Source organism: Vombatus ursinus, unplaced genomic scaffold (genome assembly GCF_900497805.2).
Source record: "Vombatus ursinus unplaced genomic scaffold, bare-nosed wombat genome assembly UNPS02012179.1, whole genome shotgun sequence".
Classification (NCBI taxonomy): domain Eukaryota; kingdom Metazoa; phylum Chordata; class Mammalia; order Diprotodontia; family Vombatidae; genus Vombatus; species Vombatus ursinus.
Window position 1 is genome coordinate 621,558 of NW_020951957.1, and position 20,670 is coordinate 642,227.

Consider the following 20,670-nt stretch of genomic DNA (forward strand, 5'->3'; position numbering starts at 1 on the left):
GTAAAATGGGGGGAAGGTAGGTGACGCAGTGTATAGAACACTGGCCCTGATGTCAGGAGGACCTGAGTTCAAATATGACCTCAGATCAACACCTGTCACACTTACTAGCTGTGTGACCCTGGGCTTAACCCAGGGCTTAACCTCACTTAACCCCAATAGCCAAAAAAAAAGAAAGGTGAAAGACAATCCCATATATATGTACAACCTGTATCAGATTGAATGCCATCTTGGGGAGGGAGGGGGAGAAAATTTGAAACTCAAAAGCTTACAGAAGTGATTGTTGAAAACTAAAGTAAATAAATAAATGAATGAATGAATGAATGAATACAAATTCCCACTCCTGAAGAGCCCAGGCCAATGTAGACAACATGCAAACAAATATGTACAAAGAAGCTACATTCAGGACAACTTGGAAGTAGGCAAGAGAAGGAAGACATTAAATTAAGAGGGGTCAGACAAATCACTTAGTCTGTTTTCTCTTCTGTCAAATTATGGAGGTTGCATGAGATGGCCTCTGACATTTCTTTCAGTTCTGCACCTATGCTGGGGATCCTATGGGTGGGTGGGTTTGATGACTAGCCCCTTCCAACTCTAATGTTATATGGTCCTAAGTAATGGAGCCTGCTGCATACATACACACATTTAGACAGGGGATGACGGTGACTACTGCCTATTTAGAAAATCACATACTGGGGCAGGGAAGGTGAATTAGGTACATTTATTGCAGGAATTTTAATGGGAGATGGGTGTGAGTTTTACAATGAGACTTTATTAGTTTTTCCTGCCTGCTTCACTTGGTGGAAAAGGAGTCTCCATAAGAGTGATTATATGGTAACTTGGTGTCTGAACAACAGAGGAAATGGAGAAAGCCCAAGTACAAGACTTAAGTGTCCAGATGAAATTTATTAGAGGATGTTCTTTACTGTGGGTGGTAGGGAAGAGAGGAAGGGGTGCTTTGGTATTCCAAATGTGCATCCAGGTAGGGGTAGTGGTGTGCCAACCCTCCTTTACAGGGCTTCCAGGATGGTGAATGGTGGGAAACAAATTTCTGCTCCCTGATTTACACTTTGGGATCTTTAAGCGTATTAACTGGTTGAGGGAGGATAAAAATATGGAACTGGAACATTCTCCAGTTTTATCAAGGTTGGTGCCATTTGGGCCAGAGTGGACAATTATAAGTAAAATGAATATTTAAGTTCATAATGTCTTTTTCTTTTCTTACTGTGTATTTAAGTTTTAGAAAAAAAGAAAAACAGAGGAAATAGGAACTTTCTCACTTAGTTTTATGGGTAAAGCAAAAGAAATTGAGAATCAATTAAAACTACACAGCTAACAGAGCAGGGATTAGTAACCTTTTTCCTGTCATGGACCCCTTTTAAGGATCATATTTTTAAATGCATAAATAAAATACACAGGATTACAAAAAATTATACTGAAATATATCCAAATATTTCCTAATACATTAAAAAAAGCTGTCTGACTCTAGATTAGGAACCTTTGCTTTTGGGGATAGTAACCAATCAATGTGGGCATTAGTCCATAAGTGAAGTCATGGTCCCTAGGAATTAGTCTTCTTAGGAGAAATAAACTTCTGATACACAAAGGTCATAAAAAGAGGAGAAAGATCTAAATTATGAGTATAGTCATTAGAAATGCATGTCTGTATACGTTCCCTTGCAAGCAATATCAATTTATTTACGTTACCCAGAGGAGAGATAGCACTTCCAGTTACCATTTTAAGAAGCAAAACTTATCCTTACATACATCGTAAGAAAGATCACGGAACCTACAAACCAGACTATGAAATGAATTGATGCAGTCATAGTTTAATGGATTGTATAGCAGAAGATAAGGTAAGTAGAAAAGAAAATCCTGCATTTTCCATCTACGATAATAGAATTGTGAAACCATTTTTTTTTCTGTATCAGGATATGAAATGACTTCTCCCTTTTTTACAACTATCAGCCCCAAGGAAGTAGGCCACCATGTCCAAAATAAAGAAATTAACAAACAAACAAAAAATGAAATTAATCACCTAGGGGTCGATCTTCTTTCTAAAGGATAGGTTTCTGAACTCAGGCGGATAGCAGGACAGACGTGATAGTCTCTTTACGGGTCCACACTCAAAACATGTCCAATTTGCTAGGTCTTCTAGAGCTTGGGTTCTCCATGATTCCTTTCATGTACCACAGGAACACTTTGGGGGTAGTATGGCTTGAGAAAGGTTGAAATCTGCACCAATAGAAGTAGTCCCCATATATGGATAGTAGGAGTAATAATTAATTCTTAAGGCTGTGCCAGATAGGCTGGGCTCCTTTTTCCTAAGGCTCTTTTCCACCCAGGCTAGTTACTTTAAAAGGTATTGAAACCATCCTTATTGACCCAGGGAACTGACATACCTTACCACTGGACCTCACCATGCTTCTTCAGCTGCCTCCTTTTCACTCTATCCCAGTGGCCCCCTTTCCCTATTAGTTTTCCCCCGAACTTCCTTTTAGAGAAAGGGCATATACTAGACATGCTTCATTCTTGGGACTTCTTTTGGATTCAGCCATCTTTTATGGGTCCTTTTCTTTCATTAGAATGTAAACTCCTTGAGGGCAAGGATTATCCTTTTCTTTTCTTGCACTTGTATCCCCAGTGCTTCACACAGTGCCTGGCATATAGTAAGCACTTACCAAATGCTGATTTGACATGACTTGGTCTCAGTACAAAAGCCAGCAAAGGGAGTCAGAAGCACCATCTTCAGGTTACACATACGCTTAAGAAAAATATAACACCATGGGGAAGGCAGTCACGAAGGAACTTTGCTCACTGGAATCATCAATGCTGTATCCTTCCTGAATAACCTTTCCATGCTATTGCTAAGCAAGCCTCCCTTTGTTTTCTAAATAAATTTTTATAGATACCTTCTGTTTTTAAAATTTTTCCATGTCCCTTCAGAACAAAGATTGAAAAAAGCAGAAGAGAAAAAAATTCAGCAAAATTTATCATATATCTGTGTGTGTGTGTGTGTATCTGACATCACAGGTAATGTTCCACACTTCTGGACTTCCACCTCTGTAAAGGAATAGGGGAATGTGTTTTCTCTTATTACTTCTTTGGGGTTAAGCATATTCTTTGTAATTTTGCAACATTCATTTTCTATTGATAAACATCTTTCTGTTAACCGTAACACTATCTATGAGTGTCTTGTTTTGTTCCAATCCCAAACATGAAGCATCAGACTGGCCTGAATCAGGCTGGGTCGACAGCACCATCGCAATGAGGTCACAATCACCTCCAGCGGGGAATATGCCAATTTCGTGGAGAATAGTTTAGCTTTTTTTTTCCTTTCCTCCTAGGACAACTTTTATTTAATTATCCAATGCCATCATTAGCTATGACAATGACGTGTGTTTATTCTGCAATCAACTTTCAGAAAGAGAAAAAAACCCCTTTCTCTTACACTATATACATAGTTCTTGTAGTATTTGTTAGGAAAAAGATAAAAACTTGTTTAACACTCTAGTTTTTCAACAAAAATTTTATTTTTTTGTAATAACAGTTAGAAAAGAACTGGATATTTTTCAAATATATGAAGTGTGTGGTAATAAGATAAGGGGAAAAAAATGGTTTCTTGTACAGTGCAAAAAGCTTTGATAGTTTGGCTCTATGCTGAGCAACAAACATTCCCAGTCTGTCTCTGGTAATGTCTTCTTTAAAGCTGTCATAAGGTAGTACCCATTCATGAGTAGATGACAATGGCAAATTATTTCATGACTGTCATCATCACATAAAGTAACATGCAAATTCTATGCAATGTGTAAATGCTATTGCATATAGATTTTGGAACTGTTCTATCTTGTGCATGCTTAAAGAGTCCCTCTCAATATCCCAGGGCTTTGGAGATGTTAAGCTTACACACTGGACTAGTTCCCACCTCATGCCAAAATGAGCAGGTGTATTATTTCAAATATGCTAGTGATAGTGGATGAGCAAATCTTTCATGTTAGCTCTTTCTAAGATTTAACATGAAAAATATCTGTCTGATGGAAATGAACATGGGCCAGATACTAACCTAATATTTATGCCACTTATTAGCTCTCAAGAGGGAATGGAGGGGCAGTTACTTGGTGCAGTAGACAGAGCTCCGGCCTTGGAGTCAGGAGGACCTAAGTCCAAATCCAGCCTCACTCAGACACTTGACACTTAGTAGCTGTGTGACAGGAAAGTCACTTAATCCCGGTTGCCTCACCAAAAAGCAAAAAAATAAAAAATAAAAAATAGAGGTGGGGGGGAGTTGCTTCTGTAGCTCCCTCACTGTTTCCAAATTGCCCAAAATACTATGGAAAAGTATCAGATTGGGGAACCTAAAGTCCAGTATTTGGGCAAAAAAAAGTGATTGAATCAGGATTGGGTGGGTATAAGAATACATGGCCAAAATTAATTTCCTCTGGCTAGATCTGTCTCATGTTAAATCTTGTGAAGAATGAACAGAAAGAGTTTTTTCATTTACTGTGATAAGGATGCTTAAAATTCTGTAATTTCAGCGAATTGCTCATTTTGATGTGGGTCAACTGAGACAGAGACTAGATGAGGTCATGAGTCAACAGCCTGTCTGAAAGGCAAGAAGAAAAAGATGTTCTGGACCCATGATCTACCCCTCTCTTCCTATCCATACTTAGAGCCAATAACATACCTTCTTCCTTTGGTATGAACTGCAGTCACAGCATACATTTGGTTTCAGATTACGAGATGGTGACACAAATCACGCAGCATAGTAGGAGAGGTCGAATGAAAGGCAGACAGGCCAGCCAACTCGACAGGTCTAAAAATATTAGGACCTATGAGGCTATGAGACAATTAAAGCGGACCCTCTACAAAAGTACTGGATGAGAATGTTGAAGAGTTTATCCAAATGAAGATGATCCATTTCTTCAGCCCTGTAGGCAGTATGAATTTATCAAAACTCACTACCATCCCTCCCTCCAAAAATGAAATCCCACCACCAACCAGTCCTCCTCTTAGCTCATCTAATTGGTCCCTAACCAGATATCTTCTTGAGCTAAATAACAATTAGTTGTGGAAGCAATGAAAAGCAAACTGAAGTTAGAATTGGGAGGGAAGTAGTTATCTGGGTGAAAGTCTTTGTAGCTAATTTCTCAGATAAAAGTAAGATAGTCAAGTTAGATAGGGAACCAATACAAATATAAGAACAAGAGCTATTCCCCAACAGAGAGTCAAAGTACATAAACCAGTAGTTTCAATAACCACATGAAAAATGCTCCAACTAACAATATGAGCAATGCAATTTAACAAAAAACTTTGATGTTCTATCTCACACCTTTTACAATGGAAAAGATGACAAAGAAGGAAAATGACCTCTGATGGAGGAATTATGGAGGCGTAGACACACTAATGCGTTGTTGGTGGAACTATGAATGGACCCAACCATTAAGGAAAAGTAATTTGGAACTATGCCCTATAAGTCACTAAACTGTGCATAACCTTTCACCCAGGGACAATACCACTACACGCCTATATCCCAAAGGGATCAAAGATAGATATGTACAGCAATATAGTTTGTAGTGGCAAAGCACTAAGAAAAACATGGTTGACTATCAATTGGGAAATGGCCAAACAAGTTACAGCATATGTCATTTCTTATGACAAAAGGGGAAGGGTTTGGAGAGCCCTGGGGAGAATTGTATGAACAATAACGTAAAGGAAAACAACTATGAAAAACTTAAGAATGCTGACTAATGAAACAGTCATTCGTGACTCCAAAAAGACTGATGAAGCATGTTTCCCAATTCTTAGAAGAGAGGTAAAGGACTAAGTGAAGAACGAGATGGACATTGCAAGAGTTGCCAATGTGTGAACTCGTTTTAATTTGACTATACTTATTTATTTAAAGGAAAGGCTTTTATTTTGGGGGGGAAGGAGAACTATGGGAGTGGAATAGATAGGTGACAATAATGATGCAAAAAAAAGAAAAGTAAAACATTTTAAAAATACAAAGGAGAGAGCAGAAAGCAGTTCAGGTGACACAGGTAAGCAAGGCAGTGCTGGTCCTATGGTCTTACATACTTTTCAAGAAAAAAAAAAACAAGCTGTATGTAATAAAAGATTTGGTTTCATCCATAACCTTTTTTTCCTATTCTTTTTTTTTTTTTAAAGGCAATTGGGGTTAAGTGACTTGCCCAGGGTCACACAGCTAGTAAGTGTCAAGTGTTTGGTCTGAAGCCAGATTTGAACTCAAGTCCTCCTGATTCCAAGGCCGGAGCTCTATCCACTGTACCACCTAGTTGCCCCTTTCCTATTCTTTGTAGACTGAAACGCTAATGTTTGTTGACATTTGAGAAGTTTGTAATAAAAAAAAATTTAAAGTGAACTGAAACGAAGACCCTGGAGGATATGAATGACTGTGCCCTGTTACATGGTGATATGCAAACATTCTATATTATTTAGCACCATTTTAAAACCTGGCACTCCATGAGAATACTCTAACAATGTTCATAAATATAAGGCTATTTTCCCCTTCTCATCATTGCCTTTTTCCCATCTATGGTAAGAAAATAAAAACGCTAATCATCAGGTAGTGATGATGCTAGCTGCACTCTAGAGTTTCTAAGTCTAAGGAGGAAGAGGGTGCCATCCTTTAACATTGCCATCAAGAAAGTCTTAGCAACTTAATAGCACACCAAAGTGGGGCAGCTAGGTGGCGCAGTAGATAGAGCACAGACTCTAGAGTCAGGAGGACCTGAGTTCAAATGTGACCTCAGACACTTGATACTTAGCTGTGTGATCCTCAACAAGTCACTTAACCCCCATTGCCTCAGGAAAAAAAAAATGTGCACCAAAGGGAGAAAAAGTAGGATCAGGACATTCTAGGAAAGGGAATTTTTTTTTTTTGGGGGGGGAAGAAGTACATTTTTTTCCTTCCTTCCCATTCCATCTTCTGCCTTTCCCCAATTCCTGTCTTCTGGATAGCATCTTAGAAGGCCTTTCCTTTCCAAGAAAAATAGGATGGTGTCCTAGAAAGAATGGCAATACTTGTACAAGAGTCAGGAAACTGGAGCTCAAAACCAGGCTGTGCCAATCTTTACCCCTGAGAAGAAATAAGGGAACTTACCTTTCTTCTTTCCTTGTGGGGGGTGGGGGATGGGGGAATGTGGATGTGGAATGTCACATAGTCCATCAGGTGTTAGTGCTGGGCCAGTTTTACTCAACTACTTTTCTTGGTTACAAGGAAAGCTCACTGGGTGGGTGTGGGTGTGGGGGAGAGGTTATATCAGGAAATGATTGTGATGTAAAAACAAAAGGCATTACTATGTAGTTAAAGGAAATCCAGGCTGCAACATTCATTTGTTGTATGACTAAGGGTATGTTACCACCTCAAAGAACCTTTGTTTCCTCAACTGTAAGGTGAGGATAATACTTGAACTACCTCTCTCACAGGGCTGTTAGTTGTAAGGGAAGTGCTTTGTCATGGGTAAATCACTATATAAATTCGAGTTATTTGGGGGGAAAAAAGGTGGTGGTTGGGGGGGGTGGTGTCCTTTCTGACCTGGTCCCAGGCAGGATGGCTCCTGAAAAGGTGGAGAGAAAAAGAAGGGACGTTCTGCCATCAATGAAGTGGTGACCAGAGAGTATACCATCATCAACATTCACAAGAGGAAAAAAAATTAAAAACAAAACAAAAAAAAATTCACAAGAGGATTCATGGAGTAGGCTTCAAAAAGCGAGCTCCTTGGGCTCTCAAGGAAATCTGAAAATTTGCCATGAAAGAAATGGGAACTCCAGATGTAGGCATTGACACCAGAGTCAACAAAGCTGTTTAGGCCAAAGGAATAAGGAATGTCCCATAGTGTATTCGAGTGTTTGTCTAGGAAATGCAATGAGGATGAAGATTCACCAAACAAGCTGTATTTGTTGGTTACTTACATGCCTATCACCCCTTTTTTTTTTAAGGCAATTGGGGTTAAGTGACTTGCCCAGGCTCACACAGGTAGTAAGTGTCAAGTGTTGGTCTGAGGCCGAATTTGAACTCAGGTCCCCCTGACTTCAGGGCCGGTACTCTATCCACTGCGCCGCCTACCTGCCCCCTGTCACCACTTTCAAAAATTTACAGCGTGGTCAATGTGGATGAAAACAAAATTGAACTTCATTTAAATAAAGTTATAAAATCTCAAAAAAAAAAAAGTGGAGTGAATTGAACGACCATAGTTCACTGTCCCCTCCTCACCACTTAGGTTAGGAGAGGTTTAACTACAACCATATTTATGCTTCTAAGAATTAAGTATTTCTATAATGCATATTGGTGGAACCCCTGCCTGGGTCACTCACCACAGTAGCTATGGGGGCTGGTACAAAGGGAGAGGCTTAAAGCCCACCAGGGTATTGCTCTAAGAAATTTCTCATCAGTGGATTAAATTCAAATGAATTTTTGATGTCTAAATATGACAAGATTACTTCTAAAGACAGTGAGTTATTCATTCTTAAAATGTCAGAATTGATCACCTCTACCTTTCTTATAAGAAAGTCTGCCTTTTCATACACAAACTCCCACTGCATCACTTGGCTAAGATAATTAGGGCAAATATGGGGAAAGGAACTGCTATCAGGTGAGACAGGAGGCAGAAAGGAAAAGCTCAAATTAATTTCAAAAGAGTGTTTAAAGCAGGGATTCTATCATCAATGACATATTCACCCCACAATGGGCACCTGAAAAATAGGGATGGCAACACTGAATGCACTCACTTAGCTCTTCTCAGCAATGCAAGGATCTAAGACATCTCCAAAAGTCTCATGATGGAAAATGCTATCCACATCCAGAGAAAGAACTATGGAGTTTGAATGCAGATCAAAGCATACTATTTGTTCTCTTTTTTTTCCGTTGTTTTGTTTTGTTTCTTCTTTCTTGTAGTTCCTCTCATTGGTCCTAATTCTTCTTTAGAACACGACTAATGTGAAGATGTTTAATTTGAATGTATGTGTAGAGCTTATATCAGATTGCATGCCCTCTTGGGAAGGGGAAAGGGAAGAGAGGGGGAGAAAATTTAAAACTCAAAGCTTATGTTGAAAACTAAAAACAAATAAATTTTTAAAAAAGTAATAGGCTTCCCCATCTGGGTGGAGTCTGAACTAAATTGAGGAGAAACTGGAACTCTATAATATGTACTAAGTCCCGACACTCTTTGTACTATGCTACCTAGAAATTTCACGTCAAAATGGCATTTGCCTATTTATTCAATCTAAATTTACAATAAGGGTCTAGATTTTTCTTTTGAAAACTGAACAATTTAATGTTTTTTTAAACCCCTTATCACTAAGTAAGTTTCTTTTTGAATATTCTACCCTATTATCACAGACCTGGAGCTGAAAGGAAACTCTGAGGTCGGCTAGGTTATTCCAACCCTCTCATTTTACAGATAAAGAAACTGACCCTCAGAACTGACTTGGTATTTCTCAGCATCTGACACACCAACTCTTGTCTGAATGCACCTGCACAAATCTGTTCTCTATGCCTGGAATGTACTCCCTACTTAACTCCATTTTACAGAATGAAAGAAACACAAATTCAGAGAAGAACCTTAGAGATCATCACCATCATTTTTGAATGAGGAAATTGAGACCATGAGAGGTTAAATGACTGGTCTAAGGTCATACAGTCTGTGTCAGAGGCATGATTTGAACCCACATTTTTCTAACTCCTGGGGCAATATTATATCCACTATTCCACACTGCCTTTGACTTTGAATACAGTTGGCCTTTAAAATTTCATCTAAACTGAATGCCACACCCCTGCTCAAGACCCTTCTTGCCTCCCAGTCCCTACCTCATCTTCAAGTCCAAAGTCTTCTGCTGGTACATTCCCAAATGAGGTCAAATCACAACAGTCCAACCTTGGACAAGACTCCCCAGTAGACATGGTCCTCTTGAGAGAAATGATTATTTCTCTCTCATATTAATAATCAATTATGGAATTGGGATCAGAATTTTTTTCAGAAGCCTGGAAGTTGTTCAGTCTCTGAAGAACATTGCTGATAATGACATTGAATTAACTTTCTCCCCAATCTAGTTCAGACTCCATCCAGGTGGGGAAGCCCATTTTTATTTTTTAATTTATTTGTTTTTTGTTTAACATTCACTTCCATAAGCTTCTGAGTTTTAAATTTTCTCCCCCTCCCCAAGAAGGCGTGCAATCTGATATCGGCTCAACATATACATTCACATTAAACATTTTCACATTAGTCATGTTCTAAAGAAGAATTAGGACCAATGAGAGGAACTATGAGAAAGAACAAAACAATGGAAAAAAAGAGAGCAAATAGCATGCTTCAATCTGCATTCAAACTCCACAGTTCTTTCTCTGGATGTGGATAGCATTTTTCATCATGAGTCTTTTGGAATTGTCTTAGATCCTTGCATTGCTGAGAAGAGCCAAGTCCACCAAAGTCAGTCATTGAACAATGTGGCTGTTACTGTGTACAATGTTCTGGTTCTGCTCACTTCAGTCAGCGTTAGTTCATATAAGTTTTTCCAGGTTTTTCTGAAGTCTGCCTACTCATCATTTCTTATAGAACAATAGTATTTCGTTACATTCATATACCACAACTTGTTCAGCAATTCCCCAATTGATGGGCATCCCTCAATCTCCAATTCTTGGCCACCACAAAAAGGGAAAGCCCATTATTATGTTCTATATAGGTATGGGTGGGAATAAATTCTTTGATTAGATTGCCCAAGGCCGACAGAATCAAAGTTACATCCCCCCCCTCCCCCATTAGAAGAGGTCCACCTTTCATTTTAATAGTCATTCTCTCTCATTGTTAACCAATCAGAGTTCACTGCTACCCTCAGAACACCCATTCTTTTAAGGGCCTGTAAACTGTGAGCCCACCACCATGATTGGTCTTTGGCACTTGAGAGTGTCACTGACCCATTTTATTGGTAATATGCTAGCATTATTAATAAAATGATTAATTACCCAGAAACTATGTCTCTCAATTTTTTTAAATGTCACACTCTCCAGTCAGAATGATCTGCTCCATGTCCTCTCCCATGTTCATTCCCATCTTTGGGCCAATGCTCAAGCTATTTCAACACCTGGAATTTGTTTATCTCCAAGCTTCTCCAAGAAGCTTTCTCCAACTACTCTAGACAACCCCTCCTTCTCTTGGTAGCACAAAACTGAACACCTGATTTACATTTCATTTCTATTATCACTCCTTCTTCCCTTGGCCTGTGGACTTTTTGAGGGCAGAGACCACATTTTTTTGCCCACAATAGACCCTCTTTCCCCAGGTGTACTGGAATAGACTGCAAATGGCACAGTACAAAAGTGCCTGGTACATGTACATGCTTAATGCATGCTGGTTGCTTGACTGATTTAAAGAGCCCTGCATTTGGAGTCAGAAAACCTGAGTTCAAATCCCAGCTCTACCACTTAGTTTTTGTGTAGCCTTCAGTAAGTTATTTCATCTATCTCAACCTCATTTTTCTCATCTGTAAAATGGAAGAAGTTCTCGACTCCTGGGTACTGATGATAAATATGCCTCTCCCCTCTCAACAGAGAGGGAATATATGACATATGTGGAATAAGACATATAATCCAACATGGCCAATTGTTTTGCTTAACTTTGTCCTAAAAGAGGATTCTATGGGGGAAAGAATGAGAAACAACTTTTTTTTTTTTAAAGCATCAATAACACAATAAATAACCTAAGGGTGCTAGAGTCCATTATTTCAAGGTCCCTTCCAGCTGTAAATCTAGGATCTTGTGCTGATACCCTCCCCCCCAAGAAGACCTGCAGCTGCTATCATTTGGACAATTTTCCCTCCCTTCTGGATTCCTGTAATGATCACCAATGGGAGTGAATAGCATGGGAGGGAGATCTATAACATTAAGCTTCTCACTTCTCCCAGTTCCTATTTTAGAGAAATTTTAAAAATTTATCCACAGGAAAAGGTTGGAAAAGACCTGCAGGTGACCAAGGAATATTTGTAGATTGGCTGATAAAGATTTCTCTCCTTTATTCTGGTGATGAGGATACAGGGATACAGTAGATATTACACTCTCAATATATTTATCTAGAAAATATGGAGGCAGGAAAGTTGAAGCAAGGTCTCACAACGTGTTGTCTGGCTCTAGTGGACTGACAATGTAGTGAAATGAATGCTGGAGCCAGAGTCAGAAGACCTGGGTTTAAATCCTAGCTTTGTTTCTTACTAGTGGTTAAGTGATTCAGTTTCCTCTTCTGTAAAATGGGGGGGGGGGTTGGAGGTGGGGCTGAACTAGACTTCAGGTGTCTATCTGTTATAACCTTCATCTATCAGGCTATATTTCTACTCTTCTCATCTTCTGACATTCAGGCTACATCACCTACCTACCAGGTGTTTCAGAGGTTCACACACACAGTTTATACTTTTGTAAAACAAAGAACCCAATTTAGAAGCTTATCCAGCTAGAGACCTCATGAATATTGCTTGCAGGCAAGGGGCACAGTCCTCCCACAGGCCAGAACAATTTACTCTCAACAAATAAATTACAACCTTGTCCATCACCTCCCCCTCCCTCCCAAGCTGCTGACTCACACAAACTAAGTATGGCTGCTGAATCCAGACATTATTTGCCTTTAGGTTTGCATGGAGAAGAAAGTGACAAGAGAAAAAAATGCAGCCAATCCCTTTGTTGTGGAGGGAGGAGGAGGAGGAGGAACAAGATTTCTGGCAAGAGAAGGATTTCAAATCCACTGTTATTCATTCTCTAATCTGCATTTAATCCACTTTATCTTGAAGTGGTGTTTTTTTAGGCAAACTCCTTTATGATCTCTGAGTTCGGTCAAAGGGACAGTCCTGGGGTTTAGAGTCTGTAAATCAAGAGTGTAAAGCAGGAAGGTGAGGAGAAAGTATCAACAAGTTATCAACAAGAGGAAGTAATAATGCTAGCTCACATTTATATATAGCTCTCTAAGGTTACAAAATGTTTTGTTCTTCTCAATGATTACTTGTTCTTGACGGTGTCATTCAAGGTATCATCAGCAATATAACTCAACAAAAAAAAAAGGTCTTGCGCAAAGCACTCTGCTAAATTGTGGGGGGAGGTACAAAGACTGGAAACTGCCCCTCCCTCAAGGAGCTTCCATTCTATTGCACTATTACATCCATTTTACAATCCAAACAGTAAGTTCCTAGTGTGTGCAGTGTTAGTAGCTAAGGAACACACAAGGTGTAGATGATATGGTCTCAATCTTCATAGAACTTGGTAGAACATATTCACAGATAACCAACATGAACATTATCTAAGTATCATCAGAGAGGTGAAAATGGGGGAAATGGTCATGGTGAAATCAGGAGGCAAAATTTTCATTTGGTTTTAAAATCGTGTGAAGAATTTAACTGAAAAGGAAGGTCTAGTGATAGGGAATGGCTTGAGTACACAAAAAGGAGACAAACAGCATGAGGTTGTGTGTGTGTGTAAGAAGACCAGAGAATAATCCAGTTTGGTGGAAACAAAGAGTGCATGGTAGGGGATTACGGGGTTCATTTGGTTCCCCAGACCAGTTGGTTCAAACTGAAATAGAAAGGAGTCACAACTCCAGACCTAAAGATCCCAGCAGCCCCATATTGAATATTGACTTAGAAAACCACACATTAACATTTATCTATATTGTACTGTGTTTTTATTTATTTTGTTAAGTTGTTCCCAATTATATTTTAACCTAATTTTGATGCACTGGGGAGTGACTCCTTGAAGGCTGGGATTGTCTTTTGCCTTTTTTTGTATCACCAACACTTAGCAAAGTGTCAGGCTCATAGTAGGCATTTAATAAAAGTTTATCGACTGACTTTTTTGTGTTATGGAACTCTTTGGCAGCCTGGTGAAACTTATGGACCCCTTGTGAGAAAAATGTTTTTAAATGCATAAATCAAAATACACAGGATCACAAAGAAATCATTTATGTTGAAATAGTTTTTAAAAATTTCATGGACCTCAGTTTAAGAACCCTTGCTCATGCAAGTGAGTTCGGATTGTGGAGGGCAAGCCTTGTAGGCCAAGTAAGAGTTCGAATTCCTTTGTACAAGTGTGGTCCTCCACTTAGAAAAACTTTCCCCCAATGTCTACAGAAACACAATTCATCTGTCCCTGCCCAGCTCAAAAGTCATCCTCGATCCTGGAACAGAAGTCATCCCTTGAGCCTGGCCCCACCCCAGAGCAATCTGCTGGTACATTTTGTGACACCTAGATTGCCTTGTATGTTTCTTGTTTGGGTACATGTTTTATGAGCTGGATTGAGGCTCCTTGAAGTGGGGACTTTACCTTATATGACTTAGTATTTCCCACAACCCTAGCAGCATTTTTATATATTTCAGGTGCTGAGCATTTGTGGGTGAATGAATGAATGGATGAATGGATGTTATTTCAGACACCAGGTGGAAATAAAATAAAGTTGACAAGCCTTTAGGAGTTCATTCTTCAAGGATGTGTGATGTCACCAGGGCTGGTATCTCTACTCTATAACTTAGTGGATGGATTTCAAGAGATATGGAGGGTGAAACGTCCTTGAACCTGGGACCATCCTCTGAATGTGGCCAGGTTTGTCAAGGGACATTCATTCCCTCTCCAGACCCATACTTAAAGCCTCTCCAGGTGGACAGAATCTGCTGACAGAGCTTGTGCTCTGTACCTTCTTGGAACTCAGGGTTCCATAATGTGCCATCTGAGTAAGACTTGAGTGGAGGTGGCAACAGATAAGGATGGGATCAATAGCTTGAGAAAGGGAGAAAAAAAAAAAAACCTAACCAGTTCAATATGTATAGTACAAAATGTTCCCTTTAGAGAGAGATTTCAAACAAGGAAACAAGGCTTGCTTTCTAATGGTTCCAGTATAATGTAAATCAGTGAAAGCACAGATTATTCCTTTTTTTGGTGGGGTGGGGGTGGGAAGAAGGTCTTCATTATCCCTAACATGTAACAAAGTCAGTGACTGGATACAGCAGTTATCAATAAATATTTGTGGAGTTGAACTGAACAAGAGAAGGCAGTGTGCCATAGTGAAAAGAGCACTGGATTTTGAAGTTTGGCATGTGGATTCAAGTCTCAATTCTGCTGCTTGATCAGACCTTCTAAGTAATTTTCCCCTCTCTAGTCCTCAATTTCTTCTTCTGTAAAATGAATAGGCTAGACTGGATTTCTCAGGTTCCTTCAAGCTGTAACCCTCTGTGAGTCCATGAAAGCTCCTCCTTGTTTAACTGTCTGGCACAATGATTAAACATTTCTCTCCTTCATAGTTGCTCACTGTTTAGGGTAGCCTTCCATATGAGTATAGGCAAGGAGGACTCTCCTAGTTTCAAGCTTCCTTCTTTTCATTTTCCAGACCTCAGATCTTTTTCACAGTAAAGACTCTTTTCAAATTCCCTGGGAAAAGCATTCCAGGCTAACAAAAAGACAACACTGGATGTCTTAATTAACACTCCTTTCATAACCAGGATGCCTCTTAGTAACAGCGTTATTCTGTCTCCCCTACCCCTCACCCTCCAGGGACTAGACAAGTATCACTTTCTACAGCATCAAGTTGGCCTAAAGTTCAGGCCTCTCCTAATGGGCTACAAAAAGGTGTTAAGAGGTTTGTTAGCTACAGGGCCAGGAAAGAAGCACTCAGCTAGAGCAGCAGCTTAACTATATAATTTATAGACATCACAGCCTCTTTCAGAAAAACAGTGCAACATTGGTGTTCATTTAAAGTTTTCAACATTAACCCTTCCCAGCAATATAAGTATCTGAGACATCTCCAAAGGCCTCATGATGGAAAATGCTATCCACATCCAAAGAAAGAACTATGGAATTTGAATGCAGATCAAAGCATACTATTTGCTATTTTTTTTCCTCTTCTGTCGAGTTTTGTTTTCTCTTTCTGGTGATTCCTCCTATTGGTTCTAATTCTTACTTACAACATCACTAATGTGAAAATATGTTTAATAGGAATGTATATGTATAGCCTATATCAGATTGTGTGATGTCTTGGGGAGGGTGGGGGGGAGGAAAGGGGAGAAAAATTTTAATCTCAAAAGCATATGGAAGTGATAGCTGATAAATCAAAATAAATTAATAAAAAAAAGTTTTCAACAGACCATTCTTAAAAGTTTTCAATAGCTCATTCTTAAAAGTTATTGCTGAATGAGATCTTACACTGAAATGTTATACCCTCCCAACATTTATCAACAATTTCAGAACACATTTAAACAACATTTGCTACATCTAACCTCAGATGATAATTTTTAGTTACTAAAAAGAAGCTACATTTCTTCTAACACATTTTCCCAGCTCTGCAATTTGGCATACTTGTTCCTTATGATAACTGAGGTTGGAAATGAAACTCCAAAGAATTGTTTCATAATACTTCTTAAGTCTTAAATACCGATACCTTAGTTTTAACAGGAAGGAAAGTTAATGACAGAAAAGGCCCATTCTGTGAAGTCAAAAATTTTTCAACTGAAAAAAAAATATGCTTATTAGGTATATGACTTGTAAATCCCTTCCTGTGCCCCTCCCCCCAGGTGGAGTATGAGGCAAAAGGAAAGGGAAGTTTCTGGTTTTATTAAGATAATTGTAAAATCATTTCCCAGGATACAGATATTGCCCCCTTTGCTAATTCTTAATCAGGGAACTATGAACAACAAAGAACAATGATCTGATGAAGAGGAGATCACAAGAAATGCTCACTGACCAAGCAAAAGCAAAATGAGTTAAGTCTAAACTAGACACATACCAGTAATCAGGATAGTAACTAAATAGTAGTAAAAAGAAACTCATGGTTTAAAAATTAGGGATTGAGACTGGACAAGTGATTTCACTGGCACAGGGTAAGAAGACTCCCTCTAATAAGGCAGGTCAGCACCTTCTCTGCAACGTATAGTTTCTCTTGCTCCCGAGCATGCAGAGATTAAATGACTTCCCTAGGGTCATACTGCCAATATTTATCATAAATGGGATCAAGCTTCTGAGACTAAATCAGTGAAAAGTAGGATAAATGATTGTTTCGGAATCAAACACTTTGGCCTTAACTTAAGACTCTGAACAATCACTGACAAAAAGATATTTATACAAAATTACAGCTAAGGATGTTTAAAAGAGCTAACCAGTTCTGAGAAATACACTGCCATCTCTTAAAAGAGCAAATCTAAGAAACGTCCCGAAGCAAACCCACGGCTGAAACCAGTGTGTCCAAGAACCGAATAAGGGACACCCTGTTCCTGTTCTTTCCATATGTGATGTAAGACCTAAGCAAAGGTAGGGTCCAACAACAAGCAACCTTTGATTATGTTATTTCGGACTTCTCCAGGAGAGAATCTGACTCCCAATCAGCCTGGTTAGACGGGCTGGTTAGCTGACTGGCAGGCAGACAGGGGCTTCCCATTCATTCCCCGGCGTCTCCCAGTCGCCGGGGCAAGAACGCGCGTTCCATTCGGTCCCGGGGGTTCTATGCGCCGGCTGGCTGAGTTCCACAAAAGAAACCTTGCCGCCGCGAACGTTTCATGCACTCACCTGTCCTGGAGGACGTACTCCCGGGACCAGAAGCCAGCTCTGTCGCCGCCAGGTAAGGTGGTGGAGGAGGAGGAGGACGATGGAGAGGGGGAGGAGGAGCACCGGTCTCAGACAGGGACCGAGGGGACTGGGATCGCGGAGGCGCGGGGGGCGAAGGGGATTGCCTCCGCAGCCTGGAGGAGGATACGCAGCAGAGGCTGGACACGTCTCTCTGGAGCAGGGCCGAGCAAAAACGGGTCGGGCTCTGATACATTCCGCGAGGGCGCGAACCGGTCGATGGCACGAGACCGCCGGGCGACCCAGGATACCACCGAGCACCGGTCCGGAGCGGGAGGGAAGGATGGAGGGAGAGAGGAAGGGAAGGATGGAGGGATGGATGGATGGATGGAGTCCTCCTCTTGCTGGGGAAGGCAGCGGCCGCAGGAGGGGCTGGGCTTAGGGCTGCCCGGCTGCTGCCGCAGCCCCCGCAGCCTCCTCCGTCAGCATTCACCGTAGGCTCCCGACGCCCGCACAATGGAGCCGGGGCCGGGAATGCAAGCGCAGGGGAAAAGTTGCGCTTGAGAGCGGATGAGGCGAGCCCTCTTCTCCCTCTCTAAGGCTCCTCTCTTCCTCCGGGCCGAGCAGGACAGAGAGCAGCTGGAGCGGGCGCAGCGGCGGCGGCGGCAGCAGCAGGCGCAGCAGGGACAGCAGAGCCAGCAGCGGTGGCGGCGGCGGCGACAGCAGCAACAACTGCCTGGCGCACCTCGAAGGCTAGAAGGCTAAGCAAGAGGGCTAGCGCAGGGCCCTGACGAAATGGGCTGCTACCAAGCAGGAAGGGGAGGGGTGTTCCGGGAAGATGGGCCCCACGCCCCAGCCGGACTCGGCTTTCCGGGCGGGGAACTACACAGTATTAGAAAGAAAAACATATTTAACTGTTTTAGCAACGAGGGTTACTAGGTTTCTGGGAGGATAAAGGGCCAGTTTCGGGGTTTGCAAACTGACACCTCCCCCCTTCCGGTCTCCGGAATGGAAGCGCTCTCCCCAGGCCGGGTGTCCCAAGCTGGTTCTGCAGCAGGGGCCCAGAGAAAGTGAGTGCCTGTGTCTGTGTGGCTCTCTGTGTGTCTGAACATGAACTAGAGCAAAGGTCACCCAGCCTCAGGGCACCCATTATATGTCCGTGGCTTTTCTGTTATGTTGCCGACGGCTCACACTTGTCACAAGCTCTCCAAAATGCTTTTCGAAGCACCTTAATACTTTTCTATGGGTCTGTGATCTCACTGATATGGGTACTTCTTTCAGCGATGCAGATTGTAATCCATCTAGGCTTTTCCCTCTAAGTCTTTCTAATTGCTGGACTCCTCGATTATACTTGGGTACCAGTGTAGCCCCATGTCTTTCTGATGTTCCTCGATCTTGCTCTTTTTCTGCTCATAAATCACTTTGATGAAGCATTTTACGCCCCTTCCTGGTCTTTGTGCTCCAAATCATAATTGGTAATATACTGCAGTCTCTTGTTGCCCATCATCCACTTGATTTTTCCTGTGTGGATAGTTAAACTAAACTTGGGAGATGGAATTCCAAGTAATCTACTTTGACTGGAACTTATAGTGACTGCTAAATCCTAAATGCTGATTGATAGATGGATTGAATGAAGGAGAAGAAAGTCAAATGCCTGGAAAAGTAGGCTGGAACCAAGCTGAGGAAACTCTAAGGCAAACAACACAAAGCCATTTGAAAATGGAAGCATTTGGAGGGACTCAATCCCCTCTCCATCCCCACTGCTATGGGAGAAAAAACTGGAAAAGCACTGAGTCTGTAATCAGAGGACCTGGATTCAAGTCACAACTCTGTCACATACCTCTTAGCTGTGAAAATTTGGGCAAATCACTCAACCTCTCCAGGCATTCATTTCCTCCTGTGACTAGGTGGCTTCTGAGATTTCTTCTAGCTCTGAATTCTATGATCTCTAGGTTGAATTCTTCTGTTTGAACTTAGTGCTGGGCATCCTTTATGACAGCAGCAAAGTCCTTTGGCAAATCTGTGCCTCCCTTGACATTATTAACCAGAGAAGATTATTGAACAAAGTCATCTCTGTTTCTGTGTCTATGAAAAATTAAATCTTATATGGTCTTAAGGTATATATGGACCTGAAGGTTCTAATAATAGCCAAGTACCAAAGGGAGTGTATAGATGGATCAGTATAAACATAGCACCTGAGCCTGGGAGTCTAAAGAGATGATAAATCATATCACCCTTCACTGCCTGGGTTTCCCAATCTGTAAGAAGGAAAAAATAATACTTGCTTTGTCAATTATGCATCATATAGGATAACATGTATAATAAGATTTTCAAAAAATTAAGAAAAAATATAGTTTAAGAATACCTCAAGGGATCAAGTAGATTTTTTGTGTCAAATTGACACAAATTGTCAGAATGTTTCTCCTAGTATTCTTTTGAAGTGTAGTCATTATTAAAAGCACCTCAAAAGGAGATTTATACACACACAAACACGTGCATATGAAGCATGCTATGTTTTTCTTGCAGAAAATTATAAGAAATTGGAGCATTTGTTTTCTCTTGCGGTGAGTAACACTCTTATCAAGATTTACAAAGTTTAAAGATAATGGTTATTGGAGTCTGCCACCAGAATTCTCCTTTTGAAGCCTCATCATGGCTTGGAGATGATCCTGGGTTCTTGAAGGCTATGCTGGTATGGAGGAGGCCCTGGTGGCATGGTGTAGCAGATATAAAATAACTGATCTTGGAGTTAGGAAAATTTATGTTCAAATCTTGCCTCTGACACTTACTGGTTGTGTGACCCTGGGGCAAGTCCACTTAAAGTCATTTGACCTCAGTTTCTTCATCTGTAGAATGGGAATAATATTCATAATAGCAGCCTCATTGTGAGGTTCACATGAGATCATGTATCTAAAAGCACTTTGTAAACTTTAAAGGGCTTTTAAATATCTATGATTGTTTCAAATTTTAATATTATCCTTACTAAGCTATGAAGCATTTGAATATGGGCTAAGTGACTGATGGACTTCCTTCTGAGGACTGGTCAAACCATAATGTTCTGTTTGGAAAGGCTTATCATGGGGTTGCCCACAGGTTAAGGGCATTTGGGGCCCTGGACGCTAGCAAAGATGTTCCTCCAT

General features: G+C 40.7%; 1 protein-coding gene across 2 annotated transcripts in view; it reads right to left on the bottom strand.

The window, feature by feature from the left end:
• Positions 1-18,158, bottom strand: part of NOCT (nocturnin) — a 37,967-nt gene extending 19,809 nt beyond the window's left edge. The window contains exon 1 of one of the 2 annotated variants that reach the window (XM_027857531.1): positions 17,534-18,158. In XM_027857531.1, the coding sequence (XP_027713332.1) occupies positions 17,534-17,786 (253 nt within the window). In that variant the 5' untranslated portion in view covers positions 17,787-18,158. The remainder of the gene's footprint in view (positions 1-17,533) is intronic. The other variant, XM_027857533.1, reaches the window with a different exon arrangement.
• Positions 18,159-20,670: the final 2,512 nt, after the last annotated feature.